Source organism: Falco cherrug, chromosome 5 (genome assembly GCF_023634085.1).
Source record: "Falco cherrug isolate bFalChe1 chromosome 5, bFalChe1.pri, whole genome shotgun sequence".
Taxonomy (NCBI): Eukaryota; Metazoa; Chordata; class Aves; order Falconiformes; family Falconidae; genus Falco; species Falco cherrug.
In genome coordinates this window covers 2,398,106-2,422,305 of record NC_073701.1, presented here as the reverse complement: position 1 = coordinate 2,422,305, position 24,200 = coordinate 2,398,106, and the positions used below count along the sequence as shown (strand labels likewise).

The 24,200-nt window shown below is 43.3% G+C and overlaps 1 protein-coding gene across 2 annotated transcripts; it reads right to left on the bottom strand.

Annotated features, from left to right (window-relative positions):
• Positions 1 to 776: 776 nt before the first annotated feature.
• Positions 777 to 24,101, bottom strand: NAA50 (N-alpha-acetyltransferase 50, NatE catalytic subunit). 2 transcript variants are annotated; one of them, XM_055711425.1, is made up of 5 exons: positions 23,916 to 24,101; positions 8,754 to 8,890; positions 8,179 to 8,298; positions 7,186 to 7,252; positions 777 to 4,739 (listed from the first exon to the last, which is right to left on the bottom strand). In XM_055711425.1, the coding sequence occupies exons 1-5, from the start codon at positions 23,921 to 23,923 to the stop codon at positions 4,559 to 4,561; spliced, it is 513 nt and encodes a 170-aa protein (XP_055567400.1). In that variant the 5' UTR covers positions 23,924 to 24,101; the 3' UTR covers positions 777 to 4,558. The 2 variants fall into 2 exon arrangements, with proteins under 2 accessions (XP_055567400.1, XP_055567402.1); XM_055711427.1 differs by having other exon boundaries at positions 8,754 to 8,887.
• Between the last annotated feature and the right edge of the window lie 99 nt (positions 24,102 to 24,200).

Below are 24,200 nucleotides of genomic sequence, written 5' to 3'. Positions count from 1 at the left end.
CAGCAGCAGCTCAAGACCAAAGTCACATTTCAGAACCTGAGCTTTGCTTTTCCATGCTATCCTAATGGATGCAGCAACTCCATCTACTGATAAAGCAGCTTCCAGAGGAACTTAAATAAGCGGACAGAATAAGCTATAGAGTCTTTAGGGTAACATTTCTTTCCCCAGAAACTGTACCACAGTGCCACTTTATCACTTCAGAAACGGCACTTCAGGATAGGAGCAGAAAGAAACTACAGACAAAAGATGGCTTTAACAGAAGAGGCTGGAATATTTAGAAGAGGAGTTTTACTTAAATACCTTTTTGAGAAAGGTCAGTATGGAAGAATACTCACTGCATCTGAAGACTGCTAACTTTCACAGGTACAGACCATAGTTTTTCAGAGATTGTTGTCAAGATTTGCAATATCTAGCAATTAATTTGAATACTTAAAAATATTTAACTTCGAAAGCCCAAAACAGAGTTCTTGATGCCTGGTCTGTTTTATTTCAAGACTGCTCACTAGTCAATGCAAAAATATTCCAGGACAGTTCCTCCTCTTCTCCTCCCCCTCCAAGACAGGATTTCTGAGGAAAGGCTCAGCACTTCTGGGCAAACAGACGCCACTCTCCTCAGGTGTCAGACACCCGTGGCATTCATCACAGCAGCCCAACTTACAGTTCATGTTAGAAATCTTCCACGTCACACAGTTTATGAAACATCTGAGGAATATTCTAGATCTGATTACAGAGAGAAACAGCTGACTGCAAAAAAAATGCACGTGACAAGTCATAAATGACATAACTCAAATAGTGCACGTTTATTCTGAATGGTATTTCTAAAGAGTTTGAGAAAAACAAAAACATGCTCCTGATGTACAACAAGGGCAATGATATAGATTAAAAATGGACCATCTTATTGTAAAGAATTTGCTCCCCCTGCAACTTAACTTGTGACACTGAGAATGCATCCGTAAACTGCATACAGCATACCTTTGACTAAATCTTAACTCAAGAGACCAGCAGTGGTCTTAGCCAAATTAATCAGGAAGCAGTTGCAGATTTGAAAGAAACATCCAAGTCAGCAAACACTTTACAAAACACAGACTTTGTGCATAGCAGCTGACCCTGGATTACAACATGGGGGGAGAATAAAACAATTTGGGGGATCAATTTATTACTAGACACAGGGCACCATCAAGATTTAACAAACTATCATGTAAGTTTGTTTCAACTGTTAACAGTATGTCATATTTAGTTGGCAGGTCTAACCATTAGCTGCATCATGTAAACTCAGCCAGTTTCTGTATACACAACATTAATCTCTCTCTTCCCCCTCCCAAAAATGAGGGATCTCTCTCCTGGATGATTCCTTTTCCCCTGTACCATGGTTTCCTCTAGTAGGAGTCTTTTTGCAGATAATATCTTCATACTTCAACCAATAAATGACAAAACCAGTTGCAGAGATTCAGGAATAACTCGTATATACAGAGTTTACACTCTAAAGCTGTTAGTAGCATACATTTTTCTTGCTAGATCTTCATCCAGAACAGGAAGTGCTGGTGGGGTGGTTTTTCCCCCCACTGAAACTCCCAACTTTCAAAAAAATTAGTTGTTCATATTCTTTTCAAGCTAAAAGGAGGTCCTGCTGCAGCAACAACCAAAGTAACTGAAGTTCTCTGCCGTAAGCCCATACTTCACACAATTTCAGTGTCTCTGGGTAACAGCACTAGGATACAGCATTCTCCTCCCACATTCAACACAGCTGATGTACTAATGAAATACAACTGTTTGTCATCCAGAACTACTGACTTTCACTCACCCTCATCCAGGTACAGCAAACACAGCTTTCTAAGAGATTTAGATTAAACCTTGTATTCAGGATTGAGCAACTGTTTTCCAGGATTAATAGCCTGGGAAAAGGAGTCTTAGATTTGTCGTTACTCTCTCTCTTCCACCTCCTACAAAACGTTTTATTCAGAAGTTACAATGAGGCAGGTTTGCTGTGGAATAGGAGCTTTAAGAATTGTTTCCAGGGATACATTCATAGAATGATGGCAGCCCAAAGCAAAAAAAGAGACAGAAACAAAGGTTAATCCAAGTTTAGACATCAGACTCTTACTTTTAAACCTGAAGGAAAACTGTCTGTGAAACACACCAATTTGTGGAAGCCTACAACAACAGCAAATCCTAAGAGTTCATATCCCCACACCCATCTACCCAACCCAAACACTTAACCACTTAGTTCTAGAAGAATGAAGAGCACTTTGCTTGGCACCAGAGGCAGCTATGGTCTGAGTTACAGCTGTGCTGCACAAACATCCTCAATTACAATACTATCTCTCTCCCTCCACATACTTCTCTTGGTTTGGTTAACAGATGGCCAGGGAAACTATGTTGGCATATGACAAACTAATTGTGCTTCAATACATCCCCTCCTAGAAAGATGCTGGAACTGCCAACATAACCAGTGTGAGCAGGTCCTAGCAGTACTAAAAATAAGCTTTTGTCTAAACTAGGCTGCCTCTGGCCAAGGAAACCGTTTGCATCTTTCTAGCCAGAGTCTGCCACTGAGCATTGCAAACACAGGTGCTCAGGCCACGTGGAAGGGCTTTTGTTGTTGGTGATCTGCCCATCCCCAAGACTCAATTAGTGCAAACCCAGCAAATGAAGTAGCTGTTTTCCAGCATAGGTCTGTCAAGATGCACTCCAACAAACAATGCACACCTCTGGGAAAGAAGGAGTAATTCTGGAGCAGCTTGTATAGTCACCCCTCGGGTATCAAAGACCGCATAATGTGCAATGAGGGGTGCCATCCCTTGCCTCACCACAACTCCCGTCTTGAAATCCTTGGTTCCCAAGTCACCCTCAAACGACCAGACAGCACCTACTAACCAGATGTATGCTGCAATGCGCACTATAGGTTGGAGGCTTTCAAAGCAGATAAAGTCAAGATGCATATTTAAACTTTAAAAAACAAACAGGAAAGGAATGCAGTTCAATATCTACCTGGGGGATGGGGCAGGTTGGTGTTGTCTCAGCTCAGTGCACTTTCCCAGGTGCTTGGAGAAGAGTCCAAGCTCAAGCTGGTATTTGTATTGGCATACATAAAATCGCTGGCAACAGTGCATAGAAAGGAGCACTGATATTCACGCAAACAAAGCATGAAAGGATGCGAAGCAGAGCTTAGTAGAGTTTACTGTAGCTTTGAGGTTACAGTACTAGGAAGAAGCCACTCAGCCTATTTTCCAGACCCATAAAATGCTCTAATATATGCTGCTTTCTCTGGTGCTCCATGAATATACCCTCTCACGGAGGAGAACTGCATTATTACCACTGAACAGGGAAAGGGGAAAACAACTTTCAAAGGAGCAAACTGTGCAGTTCTTCACCACCTCCTCCCAAAGGAGCACATAAACACAGCAAGCCAAGCCAATCCAGCAAATCCAAGCAAATCCAGAAGACCCCTGCAAAGCTATGTGATTAGGGTCAGATTCATGTTCGCCTTCTCAGCCTTGTTGCCTGGTTTCCTCAACCCTTGCCTCATCTCAAGACATGTCACCACAGATTTAGTAGCTGTAACAAATTTATCTGGAGATGGGCACTTGGCGTTATGCGATCAAAGCTGGTAAGGTGGTCACAGTCACTTTTCCCATCCCAACAACACAGAACTAACTCTCAATGAACCCTATTGCATTTCACCCCTTTTCTAAGCGAGGGTCTTGCCTCAGGGTTCATACTTTTACAAGGTTACTCTTGCCAACACCAGAAGTGGCTCTTAACTCTGGCAGAATTCTGCTGGGAGTTGGGTAAATGAAAATAAGACAAAACAAAGACCACTCTAAACCCTCCTCTCGGTCAGTTAAGAAGTGTAGCACCAGCTTGGGTGAGGAGTATTTAAAAAAAGCATTCAAAAAGATCAGCCCAGGCAGAGTGAAAAGGTACGGTAAAGTAGCCCGCCCCTCTCAGCAAAAGATGGAAGAAAAAGCTATACTCAAAAATACCGGGAAGAACTAAACATACTTTTTTGAGGCGGGGGGAATTAAGAAGAAGAGTGGGAAGTACTGAAGTAACATTCAAAGGTTGGGGGGGAGTAAAGTACCCTGTAGGTTATAAAAAAACAATAATGTAGGAGTCAAAGGACAAGATATTGCTTTTCCTTTTTTCCCCCCACTGGATTTACATTCTGCTTACTGAAAGAGATAATTCTGAAGGAAACTTGTCATCAGGATAACCTGCTCAAGCCCTCCACAACTCAAACTTAAAGAGATCTGCACACCTTTTCCCACCCCCCAAATAAAAATGAAACCCAACCCCAAAAACAAAACAAAAAAACCCAAAACCAGAAAGGAGAGCTTTAAAAAAAAAAAAAAGAAAAAGACAACCCAAACCAAAACCCAAACATGATTGGACAATCCTTGGAAGAAGCATTACGTTTTGTTGGAGAGAGGTCAAGGGGGGAAAAAAAATTAAGAGGATGAAGGGGTGGAGAAAAAAAAATTAAAAAAAAAACCAAAGAGGCCTCTCTTTCCTTATTTGGCGACAAGCAAGTGCAAGAAAGTGTTCGTTGGGGTTTTGTTCAGTTGTCGGTCTTTTGCACATCTGCGTTCTGGCCAAGACAAGGGGCTTTAAGGTTTTTCTGCAGCACATGAGCATCTGCGGGCTCTATCCTCTTGTAGTAGTTTTTCTTCGTCTCAATGATCTCAAAGCCAAACTTTCTGTAGAAGTCAATTGCAGACTCATTGCTGATCTGGACATGCCTGGGACAGAAAGGAGGACAGACAGACAGGTATCAGAACTTTCTGCGGTACAGTATTCTGTCTCCGCACTCAGAAGGTCAAAGACAAGACAAGAAAAGGATCTATCTAGACAGAGACAGGAGCAGTGGTGTAAAGTTCAGGACCAGAAATTTTGGTCTTCCCATATCAATCCTGAGCTAACACACAGCTCCTGGACGGTCTGTGGCAATCATTCTGAGAAGTGGCAAATGTTTTCCCTCCGTAAAGTTCTTTTAAGGAACACAAATAGCAGAGAGACTCTGAAGCATTACTAGCTCAGTAATTTCAATTTTTCTTAATCTGGAAGTGACAGATATTTTGTGGAAATATATAAACAAAGGTTCACTGTAGACCCAATTTTAACTTCCTGTAGTGACACTTCTCAGATGACCAAAACAGCTGTCCGAGTGATGATCCCTGCATGCTGCAACACAAAACTGGCAATAGTGTTTGATAGGATTTCAGCTCCTTGCTCACTTCTAACTACCTCTACTCACAAAAAGCTATGGCAGCACAAAGAAGCCCTATGGACTTACAAAGTCCTTTCCCCTTTTAACTATCTACCCCAGAGCTTTATCAATCTTGCTAGCATACTCCAAGAGTTTCAAGGCCTCCAAAACAGCCATTAGTTCTTCATCCTAAGTCACCAAAACATTTATTTGCACAAGTTCTAGAAATAAAAAAAAAAGAAAAAGATGTTTCACTTGGCAAAAGGCATTCATGAAGCTCCCCCAAAATTCAGTGGACACTGCACAAGCTCATGAATTGCTTTATCATGACAATATGCTGCATAACCATAGAACCAAAGGGCTCTGGAAGCAACAGCAGAACAAAAAAGATCTCAGTGTTAAGCCCAATAAGCACCAAATAGCTAAAAGGGAACTTCATAATAATGACAAATTTAGGCACTGATACCAAACTGGGTGCTAACCTCCGCAGTATGTTCAGATAGAAGATGCACAAGCAACAGACATAGTAATAAAATCAATGGGCTACTAAAAGAACTTTTATGTCCAACTTTAGGGGCCAATTTATTGTCACCCCAGAACTTTTATCCTGGGAAGCTCAAGAAGGATTACGAGTTATTTGGGTTTTGCATTAAAACAGCAAATAATTCCTTCACTGTGCACACAGTAACGTGCAAAAGCAAAAAGGAAAGCCTGTGCCTACTGGCAGCCATCTGAGAGGGAGTTCAGTACTACTTCTCCTGAGGCAGGAGAGCTGGAATACAAAGCAAAAGCAGCTTTACCTGGACTCCTCTTTAAAACACCTGTTCCTCATACAGAGATGGCAAAGCTACAACAGTAGAGGACTTGGAAGACTTTGCACCTCCTCAGTAGAGGTGGGCTAAGCTCGAGAAGAAAGTCAGTCCATTTATAGTGATACCAGCGTATGAAACGCTCACCGCTAAGCATCTTCAACAGTCCTGGCAAGTTCAGGGTACAGTTCTGTGGCAGCCTAAGTCCATCCAAGCCATACCTGGTGTGTGACGATCCCTGCCAGTACACCATGCTTATACCAGTATAAGCAGGCAGCAATGGATGAGGAAGAAGCTGGCTCAGAGAAGCGATCTGGCCAAAAACTGCATCAGCTCACTTTGCAATACACAGGAAGAAGTGTGCAGCCAGCAGCAAAAGGGAAGCTTTGGCATCTATGGATTTCAGGCTCTATTTCCACAGGGACCTATTAGGATGGTTATGCTCTTTTATGAAGCCCTATCCTCTACCCCAGTGCTTGTTCTCGTCTGCATCATGCCAAGTACTTATGCAGACATGCAGTTGATTGGAAAAAAATCCAAACAAATAATAATAATACTCCCCTTCCCCCAAACCCCAAATACCCACCCCCACCCAAAACTGAAAGCAGCTTCCCCAGCTGGGTCAGGGCATGGACCTAGTTTACTGTGTTGCTGCACAAACAGCTGACCTGGCAGAGCACAAGAATGGGAATAAGCAGTTGCACCTTGCTACTGAATGGGAACCTAGAGTGCTTGCAAGCCTCTGATCTGATGTTCTAACCCACAGAGCACTGCCGTAAAAGACAGACAGCAAGTGTATCAAAACTGCACACAAGACCTGCAGTATTTTCCATTCTGAGGATGACACTGTATGGTAAAAAAAAATAAATTCTTTCACGATTTTTTTTAGTCATAGTGTAATTATGCTATAGAATATAATTTTGTAACTAAACCACTTCCAAATTCAGCAAATTTGCAGAAGCCCTTTTAACGCAAGCAAGCTTTTGGTTTTCTCAGCATCACACAACAAGCCCAGAACACAACCCCTAGCTTTCTTGCTAGTACTTACAAGATGTTCCATGACCCCACTGAAATACATAATAAAAATACTGTTGGATCTCCCCTCCCTTTGCTCCCATATATGCCTCCATCATCTCTCCAAAACCGCAGAAGTGCAACTCTTTTACTTACAGATAGATGTTGTCAAAAGTGCCATCTTTTTCACAGATGTTTAAGACATGATTCAACATTTTAGTTCCTGCCAAAAGGTAAAGAAATACTTAAGAAAACCAGAAGTGCACAGTCCAGTCTGTACTTAGCTAAGGGCTTTCTTGAAGAGAGGCAAGTTAACTGTAGGTAGGCTAAAATGACAGAGCTTGTGAGAACTAGGGAAGGCAAATAAAACATGGTGTGTAAGTATTCCACCATCTTACTGATTGCTCACAAAATTGATTCCATTGTTTCTTTGAAGAAAAAAATCCAGCAGCTCAGAAGCATATATAAAAAGCAGCTTATTTGAATATTAGCTTCAAGGTCTCACACTCACCTCAAAATATGGTCAAAACAATGTCTAAAGCATTGAGAGCACTGGCAAATTTGTCTAAAAAATAGTTATCTTTTCATTCCAGTTTGTCAAAGCAAACAGGTTACTGTAAGGTCTTGATTAATCTGGCCTGTGGATTTGAAACATGGAGAAAAGAACCAAATGCAATATAGAGAGAAAGCAAGTACTACCCTGAGCAGCAATAATCAGTAGTGATAAAGACAAAATAAACAGGAAAAACCCTATGTTTAGAAGAGTAAAGAGATAACCCAATGAAGGAGTATTGTGTTCTACTTAGATGTGACTTGCATACTGGTTGCACACCTCTAACAAAGTTATTTCCTATGTCTGTGCGTCAATTTCCTTACCTATAGAAGCACAGTATTTACATTATGGTATAATGTGATTTAAGATTAAAATAATCTGAAATCCCAAATTAGAAAGTTCTACCAGAAGTCCATTTCTGAAAGGCAGGGAAAAAAAGCACATCATAAAACATACTCTTTCCTCAAAGTCCCTTCCAAAGAAATCAGTGGTCTAGAAATGCACTATCTTGGTTAAAAATCGGAAAGAACATTCAGAAATCTGCACAACAATCTGGTTTCTTTGATGACTCAGATACAAAAGAAGATCCTCCTTACCTATTCCTAGCCTTCGGTAGGGTGCCAGGCATCCGAGCGTCATGATGTACAGTCTCTTCTGGTTCTGGGAGTGATCCACCCTACAGCACACTGCTCCCACTGCAATATCATTGAAATAGGCTGCCAGGGAGGGAAACAAGTGTGATCAGTCACAAGCCTCAACCTATACATACAGCTTCTTCATTTACACTCTGTATTTTCCTTCCTTCCTTCTTGCTAATTCTCCCATCCAGATAAAATATCATACATTGTGCTTAACACTTGGAGTGAAGTTACCAATGGTGCTCTGACACAACAGTTGGTTTATTACAGTTCAACCACCTAGCAATGGCATCAGGAGGTAAGCTGGCATTTCTGCTGGATCAGAAAACATGCCTATTCCCAGTAAAAGGGAATCTATTTAGAACACAAAGCCTCTGAGGTTGGGACTGTGGCTTTTTTGAAGTTCCCAAACAGTTATTTTTCATCATGTAAACCAAGAAAATAGAAGGATCTGCTATTCAAAACCATTATAGATAGCAACGATGAGCACTTCTGCCACCACAGCCCACGATTACTGGCAAGAACATTTGTACCTAATTTGGCTAGTTCGCCAACCTCCAGTACATCCTTGTAGAACTTGTCATTGTAGCTGACAGGAAAAATGACCTGGTTTAGCCTCTTCAGCTGCTTAATGTTGTGTGGCGTCACATCTCCCAGCTCGATCCGGCTACTGGAACAAATCAAAACATGCTTAACATCTGACACACTGCAAGATTTCTAAGGACACCAAAAATTAATTATTACATTTATGCTTAGACGTCCCACCTAATAATCAGTTCAATACATATTTGAACTACAACATTCAGCCCATACAATTAAGTCTTCTGTTGGTGGTCAATTTAACTCCCAAAGCCAATTTCAGTCAGTACTACACAGTCAGAAGTTTCTGAGGCCACACTTAACACTGATGTTCCATAGTATATGTGTGGTTTTATTTGGTGGCATACAGGGGAACACACATCTCTGCAGGAGTATTTAACTTTATCCCATTAATATCCTCACTGATCATCCAAGTCATGGCAGGGGGGCAGACACCAAACCAAAAAACGACAAAGAAAAGATGGTAGGGACAGGAGGCTAGAACAGAGACCAAGAAAATGAAGTCCTTATCCATGCTTCAAAGACAGCCTTAATTTTACCACCTGTCAATATAAAGCTTATGTTTAGACAAAGACAAAAGCATTACCAGACATCTCTCTCTAAAAAGCAACAATACTGTGTGCAGCAAGCTCATATTAAGCCTGTTAACATGCAAACGTGCCACTGTCAAGGTGATATCCGCATCTGTTATGATCATCACTGAAGTCATTCCTCCTGCTGATTGAGAGCAGAACCATGACTGTAAAATACCAATGTTGCACTGAATTATACTGAGAAGAAACAGATCAAGCTCCTCCCTTTTCTGATGCTAAATTCCTGACAGGAACATTACATACACAGGAAAAAAAAAAAAAGATTTAGTTGTTAGTATTCCCCAAGCCAATTTCTTGGGTCCAGGTAGACAGTTTTAACAAGGATTACAAGAATGAAAAATAAACCCCCAAGATAATAAAAATCTTCTCCCAAATGGTCACCAGAATACATAGGAAGGTACAAAGCCAATGCATGTAGAATTAGAAATGCACACGATTCTGGGTTCATCTCAGCTTAGTTTTACTGAATACATACAGGCAACCAGATTGTTTTCTGCCAAAACATTGGTAAAGACAGTTTGTCTTTTTTTATGAAGTGAAATCCTGTTTCCAAAAAGGCAGCTTTCTAAGATCCTTGCACACTAGGCTTCAAAGTTCATTCTAGTGATGGGCAGTAGCTGCTTTCCATCTCCAGTGCCTCTTGTGCCTAGGCAGCTTGTTTTTTCAGACAGGTTGATGCCTAGGACACAGAAGCACAGATTAACTTATAAAACAGAGTGAAAATGTGATAACCAACAAGAACTGTACCAAGCAATGCTTGTATAATCTGCCTCTGCTTTATGAACTGACCTTGGTTATACATCAAAACCCCTTAAACGATCAAAACCTCCAGATATCATATGCATTTTAGTTGTCACTACCAATGATGGGTGATAAATATACAATGCTTTCTAGGCATCGTACTGCAGCCTGCAAAACTATCAGAAAAAGCTATAGGACTGGAGCCTTTTACAGTTACTTCAAGAATTGTAACTTCCCCTCACACCCACTTCCTTCTTTCACAGCAAAGAATACAGTCTTAAGTTCTGCAACAATACCAAGGATCACCATCGCCCACTCTCTGGTATGACACAGATAAGAATCTCCCTAGTGAGCCCTATAGAAGCTAAACAGTTTTAAGAAGGGGCCTACCTTTTAAAAAACATCTAGCATTAACTAATAGACTACTGATGATTTTGTAATTCTCCATCAGATTAATATGTTCCAGTTACTAGTTAGAATTAATGGATGGCATTTACATATTGAACTTTGCTGACTCCAAACTCTAACCTTTTGTCACACATTTGCCAAAGACATTAAAAAGCCCCCTGCTGTTAAGCATCTCATGCCAGTATGAGTGCTTGCAAATTGTTCCAGGCAGCTCCTCATCTATCTGCCCCCTACCACACTGAACATGTCAATCTTTTTCCTCCTTCATTGCAAGCAATGAATCCTTGTAGGTTGCTCCTAAGCTCTGCCGAGTTATACAGCGACCTCGAGAGACATCTCACTAGAACTGGACAGTGTGTTCTCCAACAGTGATCTCAAGAACAAAAGAAGCAGCAACAGTCTCCGTATTCTTGTGTCTCATCCATGTCAAGATACCCAGGCACACTTACAAGCAACAGCAATGGGATATCCTTCTAAAGTTTCTAGCTAGAAAACCACTACACTGTGCAGAAATAGTCCACAGTACCTCTTTTCTGTGACTCTTACTGCCACCAGCCCCATTTCACAGCCCTTCCTATCTTCTAGATTATTTTTGCTCTCAAGATTCCTTTCTTCATGTATTGCTGCTTGCACAAGCCCCTTTGACAATTATATTCCAACATGAAGTACATATGGAGCTTGCAAGGATGATCTTCTTACACCACAGACATACTCCCATTATAAACAAGCATGATATCAAAGTTACTAGGCAGTGGGGTAACACATTTTTTTTGTGCCCAGCTTAGCACAGCTGTTAAGCCTAGCATGGCAGGGCTTTGTCAAGCACACAGAAGACAAGTTGTGCCCTTTTCTAATCCCAGCCAGCAGTGCTACCTTTTCCTCACAAAGGGTAGGAAATAAAACCATGGCATGTGGGTTCCTGGGTGTATTTGTGCCTGGGAGAGAGCTTTCCTGGAGTAGAGTACCTCAGGAATCTCATACTAGGAGCAAAGAGAAGACCCAGCAGCCTCTTCTGCTGCAGTCTGCATCAGAGTGGAAACCAAAGGGAGCAGTTCTCAACTACTCAATTAGATCAGATGAGCTGCAGAGTAGGAGGTCAGTAAAGGAAAAGAAAAACCTCACACTCACAGTCAGTCCCTTGAAAGCCTAGATCTTCTGTCCAAAAGACTTAATAGTATATTAACCTTCGTGATAACTTTTTTTGTATCAGTAGATCCAAGCTTCAGCAGATCAGTAACGCTAGCATGAACTCTTATGAACTCATAGCAAAGTTGTTAAAGAGCAAGTCCCTTTTTATACTACTTGAGCAAAAATCTCTGACATAGAATATCATCAGGTAGTGTGTTTTCTAGTATTATTCTAAAATTAATTACTTCCTAATGAAGCAAGAAATCAGGCATTAGAAGACAGTCACTATGGAGTATTTATGATGACAGTGCAACAGGATAAAGACAAATTGTCAGGGGCAGCCAGGGCAAGATGGCTGAGAAAGGGGCCATGGCCAGAAGATGGACCTTCACCAGGAGGGTTTCAGACAGGGAATAAGTAAGTGCAGAAGCAGAGTCTAAGGCTGTTCATCGCTGCAGAGCCACGACATCACTTCTGAGGCTGGCATCAGGTCAGAGAAACAAGTTCCAGCAGTAGGGCTAAAAGGTGCTGCTGAGAGTTTTCCTCAAGCCCTCGGACTCCCCGACTCTCTCACCACTTGCCACATCCATTGCTGCCTCCTGCCATGTCCTGCTCCCTGCCTCCTGTGCTCTGTCACTAGCTGTTTCCTTGTTGCTTGAGAGTTGCATCAGGCCCAGTAATTTATCCTGGAGGATAATACGAAAAAAAGTTTTGAGTACCACTGCAGGAAGCATAAATCAATACGCTGAATATGTCTGTCTAAATAGTATGTACTCAAGCAATAAATTACTTTAATGCATAGCACTAACTGATTAAATCAGCACCACACCTATTACACACAAAACATTTAATCAGTAAACTAAATGAAGACATGGACAGGAAGACCCACATCATGAGAGTTCACTTTGCCCGAGGACAGTGCAGCAGAAGTGCCACCAGGGCCTTGAGTAAAAGCATGGGAAAACTGGCGATGCTGCCGAAAGCAGCAGTCTCGCTGTCCCCAGGCCACTCATTTCCACCCTCTTGCTGGCACAAACATTTGTGCAATGATGTGGTGAACCAACCCCAATTTAAACTAACCTAGCCAAAAAAAGAAAAGTTTAGTTTTAACCCACATCAGTCCCCTGATTGGGTTCACCACAGAAGTCTCCTGCTAGCAATAAAGAGAAAAAAATTGCCAGAGGCAGAGCCGGTTGGGTCTTGAGCAGAAGTGCCAGCCTACCCCACTTTAAACTGGAAGTACCGTGCAAGAGGAGCACAGGGATCATTCAGCATCTACATGATTTTGTGCTACACCTTATAATTTACAGAACCACATACACTTTGAACCTAAGGACTTAGAAAAACTACCACAGCCTCAAAAGATCCAAGACAAAGGACACAAAATGGTCACTCCTTACTATTCACTGGAGTAATGGAAATTTTTGATTTGTTTGTTTTTCAATAGCTATTTACAGGTAGACCCGCTTCTTCAAGTTACCTCTCAGCCAAATCAGTTTACTGTTTCCTAAGTTTACTGTATCAGCTAAGGAAGGTCTGAATAGGCCAGTCCTGTGCATTCCAGTTCAGTACAGGCTGTACCAGAGATAAATATCCTCTGCTGTTGCAAAAAAAAAAAAAAATAAATCATGAGTTCAAATCACCATATGAGAAAACATATATATATATATATATAAAGAATGGCCAGAAGGGATGTGCCCTTCCTTAACAGATTATTTTATTCTATTATTCCAACAATATTCCTAAAAAGATACGCACTTAGTACTGTCACCATACCTCTCAAAATAGCACTCCATGGAGCACGCAGTCAACTGTACTTATCTCAGGTGTCAAAGCCTCTGGACCAAGTCAGCCACCCCATCCCAAGCAACTATTTTCAATATGGAGGAATGAGGGACTCTTGCCTCCTCTTGTTGCTGTCTGCAAGCTTAACTGAGGTGCACTCAATCCCCTCATCCAGACCATTGCTAAAGCCATTAAAAAGGACTGGCCCCAGTACGGAGCCCTGGGGAGCACCGTGTGTGACCAGCAGCCAGCTGGATGTAACTCCAGTCCCTACCACTCTGGGCTCAGCCATCCAGTCAGCTTTTCACCCAGGAAAACATATACCCATCCAAGCCACGAGCAGCCGGTTTCTCCAGGAGAACGCTGTGGAAGACAGTGTCAAGAAGCTTGACTAAGGTCCAGGTAAGCAACATCCACAGCCTTTCCCTCATCCACTACGTGGGTCATCTTGTCATAGGAGATCAGGTTTGTCAAGCAGGACCTGCCTTTCCTAAACCCATGCTGGCTGGGCCTGATCCCCCGGTTGTCCTGCATGTGCCACGTGATGGCACTCAGGATGATCTGCTCCATAACCTTCCCCAGCACCGAGGTCAATCTGACAGGCCGGTAGTTTCCCAGATCCTCCTTTCTGCCCTTCTTGTAGATGGGCATCACATTGGTGAGGAGTGGCTGAGGGAACCGGGGTTTTTTAGTCTGGAGAAAAGAAGTTCAGGGAGGGACCTTATTGCTCTCTACAACTACCAGAAAGGTCATGGACAGGTTGGGGTAGGTGTCGATTCCCAGATAACAAGTGGTAAGACAAGAGGAAATGGCCTCAGGTTGTGCCAGGGGAGGTTTAGACTGGTTATCAGGAAAAAATTCCTCACTGAAAGGGTAGTCATGCATTGGAACGGGCTGCCCAGGGATGTGGTGGAATCACCAGCCTGGAAGTGTTTAAAAACATGTAGATGTCCTGCTTAGGGACATGGTATAGAGGTGGACTTGGCAGTCCTGGGTTAGTGATTGGACTCGATCTTAAAGGTCTTTTCCAACCTAAATGATTCTATGATCATGTCAGGCCTCTTATTACAACAGTGCTCTACAAATCCATAGCCTTTCCTAGATGGAATAACAGCCCTCTGAAGCCACTTAAACATCTTCCATTGCAAGGCTGTTTCCAAGCTATCATTATTCTCATAGTTAGGCTTTCTTCTAATTTCCAACCTAAATGTACTCAAATCTATCCATATACTGTCTCCTGTTGACCATTAGCTTCAGGAGTTGACGGATGGAGCCTATCCCACATGCCTTTTCAGAGAGTGCTACCATGACCTCTTTATACTTTCCATCTTCTAACTAAAGCCAAGATCCTGGCCTCCTTTAAGACTGCCTAATTCCTACTGTCATCATACCAGCTCTACTTTCCATTCCTGCAGAGTAATTTCCCTTAAACACAGCTAACCCAAGCTGCTTACAACATCCCGAACACTTACTATTGCTTTGTACAACAGCAGTAAGTTTTTCCCATCTCCACTGGAAGCATTTTCCTTGACATATCCTAGGACCACACTCGAATTTCTCACAACTGCAATGTACTGTGACTCAGTTACTGGGCAAAAAACACACTGAGACTTCACTAGGAAAGGTCACCAGTTTCTGGTGTGGGTTGCTGTTCGTTAAAAGCCCACAGTGACACTGCCCAGCGACATAAGAGCGGAAGTGAAAAGCGATCCACAAAATCTGAATGGAAGTGGGACTTTGTGAGGTGACATGCAGCAGTTACTGAAGCTGGATGCACACCCAGAACATCAGCATTAGCCCTCCTGCTCTCACATGCCAGTGTCTTAAGACCCTTCAGGCACTTGCTAGAAAGAAAACCTCACGCTTTTGGTAGGACCACATGCAATCCAGTTAGTCCTATTGCAGCTGCATTCCTCTATCTGCAGCCTACTACTGCAATTTGAATACTGTCTATTTTTCCTACAGTGTCTTTAAAATGTATACTGGTGGAAGTAACATAGGCTAAATGAGACATTAGTGTTTGCTTATGTGAAGGTTGCCTTTTGCCTCTCCATGTATATCGAAGGAGAACTGCTATACAGAATTATAACTCAAGATGAAGCCCATTTCCAGAGTTACAGTTCAAGAGGAAACACAAATTCAGTCCCAGGGAACAGCAAGCGTTGAACACTAGTTTAGAACCAACAGCAGGGAGAAAAAAGGGAATTTCGAGTTTCTTAATGCTGTAAGAATCTCAGTCTCATTCAACTTTAAATAGTGCAAGTCTCTCCCCAGAGGGATGTGCCTGACTGAAACAGATCTCTGTGTAACTGATAGCAGGGCTCAGGCTTATTGAAGGCATCTGGCATGCTAAATTTAGCAGAGCTGTATCTGCAACTCACAAAACTTACGGAGTTATCATCAGTCAGGAGAGGGAGCACAGAGGAGAGAAGGGCCCTAACAAATTATAGGACTTCAGAGAAGGTCTGTCACCCACTAAGCAGCCAACTACCTTTATTGCTTCTATTTTGGCTTCCAACTCAAAGCAGGAGTCTAGACAGGATAATCCACTCATAAAATAAAGCCAAACCAGAGCTATGAAAGCTATAGACCTGAGGGGTGTGGCTTTGCTTAGATTCACCTCCAAAGCCAAAACAGCCTCTTTAGTGTTTGGGCTTTATTTTTTTGTTTGTTTGGGGTTTTTTTGCTAGTTTGTTGTTTTGGTTTTTTTAAAACAGATGAGCTGTCTTGCTGGGCGCACAAGTTAGTCTAGTTCTTGTGGGCAGACCGGTATGTTTTCAATTATCTATAAGATCTGTGGGCTGTAAATCTACTCTACTTCACTTGTCAGAAAACCAGAAAGATAACTACAATCCTAGCATGCAAAAGGTCTTACCAATTTGCTTCTCAGCCTCCCTGATCTTCTTTAGCCCCACTTACTACTGAAAATGTGTATTTGCATGACACCTGCTACCCTGCTGGAAGTTACCCCCAGCTGTGTGCTGGAGTGTACAAGAGCACAATGATGTAGAGGAGAAAGCTAAGCAATTTTAGAATCAGAATTAACAGAAGACTTCACTCAAGACTTGCAACTCAAATGGATCTCAGTATGAACAGGTTACATTGACATGCGTCATAATTCCCCAAGACATACTTCAGACTCACCTTGCCTCTCTCCTTTATAAAAAAAAATATACAGCATGTTACAGCCAAGGTTTCTTTATTATATTCTGGTAATTCACTCTCCTTCAACCTAGAAAACCTGACCACTGTACCGAAGACTGGCCGATCTTCACATGCAAGAAGCAAAGTTATGTTACAATAGCCTCACAGTTTTCCCAGCTCAAACTTGTTCTTTGAGAGTTGTATTAGACCTCAAATTCAGGCTCAGCTCTGATCTAAAAGAAAGAAAGAAAAAAAAAAAAAAAAAAGATGACAACCCTAAACCTAAAGTAGCAGTAAATCACGAAGCATCTCAGCTGACTATGCAAGCACAAGGGGGAAGCAGAGAGGTCATTTCAACAAGTGTCAAATAAAAATAAACCTTCCCAAGAAAATGAAAAGCTATCTCATTCTGCAGCTGGATATGAAAAGCAGGAATCATCATGCCCAGCTAACAGAGTTTTCAAACTCTAAAATATCAGAAATAAAGGTAGCTGGTCTAGAACAGAAAAGCAGCCATACATAACATCACTTAGTAGACCATAACGCTTTGCACCTCAAGAGGTAAAGGCTTAGATATTATATCTGCCTATCCCAGCTGGATCAACGTCAGGTGAAAGAGGAAACAACTTGCCTGCGATCATACAGCAGATAAAGAGCTGCCAGAAATCCTAACTCTCCATTGCTAGTCTAACCACTTTTCCTTATTAGTCAAGTAAGCTCACAAGAACATTCAGAATTTGAACCATGATTGCAAAGCAGTACTTCACTAGTTTGAAACAACTTAGCTCAAAATTAGTTTTGTGTCTCTATTACCAATACCCTGAGACATCATATAAATTACTGCCCCTTTCCATACCCTCAGTTTCCCCAAATATAACAACTATAACCCTTACTTGCCTCCTAGGAGATCACGAACCTTCGCCGATTAGTATTCATGAAGTACCTGATGATCCTCAGGTAAGAACAGAGGCTTACCTTCAAATTCAAAATAGAAATGATGCTGGGTTCACAAAGTGCCTTATTTACATAAGTTTATATAGCTCAAGGGCGCTTCTTGCACTTATATTAGGTAACAAACTATAGAATTGACGTATCAGGAGAAAGGCATTCCTCTGCTTCATGCAAACTATTTCTATAGGTCACTGAAACACCTTTCTTTACAAATGCCTGTATCCATTAGATTAGTCAAAAAAAAAAATGGCAGGCCATTATGGGTCTCCTGCCTATACTTTGGATTTCAGTCCCAGGGCAGGTGGTTTTTTGAGGTGTTCGAATCATGCATTATATAAATAACATACTCTGAAAAATTAACAGAACATGCTACCAGTTTTATGTGCCTACCTTCAAATACTTCTAAGGCAACAACCACAGCAAGCAGCTAACTTAACAAGCACAAAAAGCTGTATTCCCCCCTGCCCCACCCTTCCCAATTTTCAATAAGAATGAATCATTCTCAAATGAAAATTTGTGCTAAAGGGCTAAAACCAAGTCTCCTTTAACTGCAATTTTCAACCTGATTTGTGATCTTTACGGACAAGAAATTCCAAGTGCCATGTGGAGAAAACTTCCACAAGCCTTCAACCGCTGCCCTGGGTCTCACCCCATGCTCCCAAGAGAAGATAACTAGATGACAGAAATGGGAATTGAGATTCTAGTCTGCTAAGGGCCAAAAGTCACATGGAACCTGGAAAAAAAATGGGGAGAGGGAGGAGAAAGGGCAAGTGAGCTCAGGAAGCACTTCATGCATCAGGATCTTACCATGCAGCATGGTATTTTCAATCCATTAAAAAAAAAATAAAATCACTCTGCCCCCAGAAAAATTCAAATATCTTAGTCACCTAGTGACAGCGTGGTGGACATTGTTTTAGCTCTATTTTCTATAAAGCCTCATTTCATTTCCTTCCCATAATGAATTAATTCAGTATGCTTTGACACAAATACACAGTTACCCCATTTCAGTGCTGTGCTTCTCTGCTCTCAGGTCTTCAAGTCCAAGAGTCTCCGAACAACCAGCAATTCTTCTGTGCATAGGCTGCTTCTCTCTTCTCCCCTGCTTCCCCACCTCAAGTTTCCCTCTTGACAAACTTCTGCTGCTCCTAAAACCCCACACAGGTCACTCCTTGCCCTCCCCTCTTTCCGCAGGAAGCAGAAAGTAAGCCTGACATTGCCTGCCTCACTTAGAGCAGAAGCAATGCAAAGGGGTACTTCTCTCTTATCAATTCCTCAAAAAATATAAGGATAAGTCTCCTCTTGTCCTTTCCTCCTCTTCCTCTGGGTAAAAATATCCAGTGCTTTCTCACATTATTGGTCTGAACACTTCTTTCTAATGCTTGCCAAATGGGCAGGCTCTTCAAGTTCTGAATCATTTCCACTCGGATAAAAGAATTTTTCTGGCTCAACCATCACCCATTATTCCCCATTTTAGAAGAGATTTAATGTGGCAAAGGAGGATGCATAATTTCTCTTGTCCTCAGGAGATGGCAGCAGAGACTGTGGCATTTGGTGATTAACTAAATATACTACATTTTTTACATAAGAAATGTCTCAACTTAGCAAACCAATTCATATACTAAGAAGCTACATATACATGTAAGAAAAACTGAATGGTCAAACACAACTCAAAAGCTAAGGTTCAGTTCTAAAGTGCTTCAATAAAACAGCTAGAATCCCTACGCTACCTTCCTATCCTTCCAGTCCTTCCTACTTCGTGGAATGTCTTAATCTGGTTATGGAATTAAAGTGGTAAGAGTTATAAATCAGGTTGAATAACTATAATAAACTTCCCTAAGTTTTTATAAATTAATTTAGCAGATATTAAGCCGTTTGTAAGCATGGTCTAAATTTACCATCTATGAAATCAAATGCAGAAAGTATAGCTCTCGCTTTGACATTTTTAGGTTGAGAAAAATCCTAAAACCAAATAGTGATTTTCAAGCTCAATTGCCTTTTTTGTTCTGCCTCCAGTGCATATGACAATTCAGCAGTTTTTTTTCATAAACTTGGAAATTCCTCCTACGTATGTTAAGCTTAGCACTTTGCCTTGCAAAAGGCAACAACTCAATAGTTCTGCATGAACACTGTAATACCAACTCAGAAGAGGACAGAAAAAAACACCTCCCTGTCCTCGTGAGAAACACACACAGCTTCAGGACCTTGCAGGGTTTACTTAATGAAACTGGGCAAAACAGAGATATCAGAGCTTACCCATAATGACTCACTGTAGTGTTTCAAGAACTCTATTGTTATTTTTCTGTTGTGCTCAGTACTCCCCAGCTGTGATGGCTCCTCTGCAAAGGCAGCTAGAACAGCACTAGCCTGCAAAGCCTCTGGGTTATGAAGTTCTCCACAGCAGCTGCTACCTGTTGTGCAGCAGCTAGTCTCAAGGGCTCTTCTGCAGCAAGTCAGGACCCTCAGAAACTACAAAGTATAAAACTTTACTGCAAATGCATAAAAGTTTAGAGGCAGTCTTCTAGAAGTTTCTTACACAAACATAATGCACGTTACTTTCTAAGACAGTGGTATAATGCATGGCACACTGCTCCCCGTTTCAATCAGTTTTTCATCATGTGGCTCAACACGTACTGCCACATGACAATCCCACAGGTGTTCCCCATCAAAACTGGAAAGGGGTTTGGTCAATGTGACAAAATAACACACATGCATGGGATCACAGGCACTGGGCCCTGCTTGTAAAGCGCACTATACGCTCTATATATGACACGTGCTCTACACATCTGACACTCCTGGTCACATAGCAGGCACGAGCATGTGACGAAGCATGCAGGTCCTGCATTACACCTCTTGTGCCATGTGGTTTTTAGTTAAGGGCAGCAGGGAAAGGCTGGATGACTTCATTCTCACAGGCTTCATCTGGACTGAAACAGGTCAGAAAAGCACCCTTACTGTAAGGCATCAAAAGGCCACAGACAGCGACCAGCAACGCTCAAGAATCAATGCAAGGTTTCCGGCTTTCTTTCCTTAACCCCAGCAGCATTACAACTGTAATGAAAATACAAAAACACTGAGCAGCAAGTGAATCAACACTGTGAAAGTAGTAAAGTTCAGGGAGTATTATTTACGTCTGCTCTACAAAACCAGGCAAATTACTACAGACAGTAGAACCCGAGTTCCTCCCACTGGTATTCTGCCTCATGCAAACCCAGTTCTAAAATAGATTTTCAAATTCCAGAACTAACAGTAACAACATTTCAGAATACAATAAATGAAAAAAAGAAATTAATCTCTAGAGAATCATGAATTTCACTAACAGAACAGTGAATCACCTCAGTCTTTAAACTTACATTTAAGAAAAAAAAAAGCAAAAATAACAAGTATCTAAACTATTAAAATCATTCAGAAGATGAGCATAGCATGAACATAAAGCCAAGTATATAAAAGCACGTAGGAGCTAACAGCAATTACCAGTTCAAAAGCTGGCATTTAACTCTTATTTGATGAGAAAACCCTCAAAATTTTAAGCAGCTGAGAAAGGAAGGGGAAAAAATAACCTTTTGCTATCTCTGAAACCAAAGGTCCTCTATAAAAGAAGTCAAGCTAATTTCAAACACCCTGATGACAGAGACACTACAACCCCCTATGCATTATTAACACACTGCTCTGTGCTATTTTGAACTCAGAGACCTAAGAAAGAGGGCTGCAAGCAACACACATTGACTACACAATCTCTTTTAGATCTGAAATTGCAGAATGTCAGTGAACTTGCTAGTTTCTTCTTTAATTCTTTCTCTGCCAAAGTAGACTGTTCATAATTACAGATGATGTTATGGGTCTTGGTACTCCCAAAATTATCTCTGCACTTTGTGGTGGGGGTTACTATGCAACGCATACACTCCCAGAAAAAGTACTCTGAGTCAGTTTGTTCAAAAGAACTGATCCATAATTTTGGATTCAATACTGAATCAATACTGAGATCCCTTCAAACACCACATTAGTTTCTGTATGCTGGGAGCTGATGCATTAGAGCTAATTTTGGATCCATCTTCTGACAGTCTTGTTTTTTAGGGATCTCCTCTGATCTTCATAGCTTGACAAATAATTTGGTTTTGTTGCAAAGTACCTGATGTAATTTCATATATTCCTTCTGAAATCTTTGTCTAGACTTTTGATTCTGTCATTGTATTTAAACCAGGTTATTTTTCAGTTTGAGTTCTATCAGCCTATTTGCCTCAATCTGAATTTTTGGGGAACACCTGGATTCAATAAGATTTTGTTCTGCACAAGAACGTGCCACATGGTGCTGACAGTGTTTTGACAAGACAGGAATATGCTGTTCTTCAAAGAGATGAAGATGTACCAGAAAAGCAGAAATATGCAAGTACAGAACTCAAAGGGATCAGTTCTTAAGTCAAATCAGCGATAAAGCTGCCTGGAAGTAAAAGGAAAGCAACAGGAATCAAGTTTAGTGCTCAAACACTTGATTTAGAAAACAAGGAAGCAGAAGAGGGGTACGTGGGTTTTTCCCTCCACAGCTTTTTTTTTTTTTTTTTAAGTTTACAAAAAGTAAAACATTCTCTGAAGTGAGAACTCCTGAGCAGCACAAGCAAAGCCAGGGCTCAGCCTCTTGGGGAGCATCGCAGCATGGCAGACAGCTCTGACTGCAACCTGCCAGTAGACCTCTGCAGGTTCGGCCTGACGTGCCTGGGCTGCTTTCCACCTCATGCAGCCAGGCCCCAGTAACTCTGTGCCTCAACTCAAGACTGATGTCAGCCAAAGTGGGGCTAAGCTGTAGAAAACAGTGGAACGGTCAATGGAGGATAAAAGCAAACCTAGTTTTGCCAGGAGTGCTGCTGAAAAAAAAATCATGTCAACTGCCACTTCATCTCGGCCCATCAGTACTGTTCTTTTTTCCCAAACTCTGTCATCCTCATTATAAGGTGACTAAGAGTCAGCCCGCCCTGTTTCATGTAGGGTGGTGCAGATGAATAAAGGATTGCCCGATATCCTAAGCACACCTATTTAATGTCAGCTAGGAGTCACTTTATTTGCAATCATCACTGAACATCATTCTACAGATAACTGCCAGCCCCTCACAATGTGAAGCTGCTTACACGCTGTAAGAAACAGCTACGTCTGTTACTAAGCAGTCTTGTGTGACCTCACCCCAGTTGCTAACAGGCTAAACCCCTTACCATTTCTTAGTAAAACCTTAAGTGCTTCAGCTTCCATTCACCCTGCCTTAAGCTGCCAAACTGGAATAATAATACCCAGCATTGCATAACACCAGTTTCAAGAGGACTGGTTTAATACTCCTTTGAGAAACAGCTATGGAAAGCTTCCTTTGTGCCTATGAAGAAACTGAGGCATGGAGCAGAAGGATCAGGTTTTGTGGAGCACAGGTGACGCTGAAATTAATAAACATTAGGTGATTTAACCAACATTGAAAAACCTGTCCCAAAGTGACCCGTGCAAGGTCAGGCAGGTCATCTGATGCCAGAGCAGGGCTGTGACTCTAAAGGCCTCCAGCCTCCTGTTCAAGCACTGCACCTCGCCGCCTCCGCCGAGCAGGAAACCCAGCGTTTCAGCCAGTCCCATGTGAAATCTGAAGGTTTTCAAGCGCCACCGAGAAGCGAAGCCAGGCCCAACGCAGCGCTCCAGAAATCAAGACACAGAACAGAGTCCGTTCTCACCCATCCACGCCAATCAGCGCTGCGAGACCAGCCAGCAGAAGTGCTGAGAGGATGCTACGAACAATAGCGCCGCAAACCCGCTCCTCGGAGCCTGGCAGCCTCCCCGCACAGCCCCAGCGGCGCTCCCTGCCCGCGGCCGGCCAGCCGCCCGCCCTCTCCCCTCCTTCCGAGACGGCTGATGCCGCCAGCCGCAGGCCACCGGCTGAGCAGCGCGGGGCTGAGCACGGGCTGTGCCGCCGCTCCCGCCGCGGAACCGGTTCACAGCGAGCACCGGGCCCGGGGGGTCCCGCAGGGAGCTCAGTACCGCCGAGCAGCGGGGGCGCCGTCAGCTCCGCTCCCCGCCGCGGGCTCCCCCCCGGCACCGGCCCGCCGCGGCACAGAGTGCGGCCCCGCTCGCAGAGGGCGGGAGAAACGTACCGACCCCCCCCCCCCCCCCCCAGCCCTGAGGCGACGGCGGCTGCCAGGGGTGGCAGCGGCACCGCTCGGCCCCCCGCCCGCGCTCGGCCCCGCCGCGCCCGGGCCGCGCCACCCCGCCCGACTCCCCGCGCCGCCCGGCGGCGCGCCAGCGGCACGGCCCAGGCGGGCCCAGCCCGCCCTGTCACGGCCCGGCCGCGCCGAGCCCCGCGGGACGCGCCGGGCCCGCACTCACCCCTTCATGGTGCGGCCGCGGCCCAGCCGGTACCGGCGTCCGCGCTGGCTGCGTGAAGGGCCCGGCGGTGCGGCTCCGGCCTCCCCCTCCTCGGCCCGGGCAGCGCGGGCGGCTCAGCCTCCTGCTCCCGCGCCCGCTCCACATGGGCCTCCGTCCGTCCGCCCGCCGCTGCCGCCGCCGCCCCGCCCCCGTGACCCCTCACCTCACGCCGCGCGCGCCCCCGCCCGCCGCCTCGCCGCCATGACCCCTCACCCCCCCCGCCTTCCCGCCCCCGCCGCGCACGCG

Coding starts and splice junctions, on each gene's coding strand:
- NAA50 (XM_055711425.1), bottom strand. Junction 8,299..8,753: donor TGGCGAACTAGCCAAATTAG/GTACAAATGTTC, acceptor CCTCCCTGGCAG/CCTATTTCAATGATATTGCA. Junction 7,253..8,178: donor CTACCGAAGGCTAGGAATAG/GTAAGGAGGATC, acceptor ACCTTTTGGCAG/GAACTAAAATGTTGAATCAT.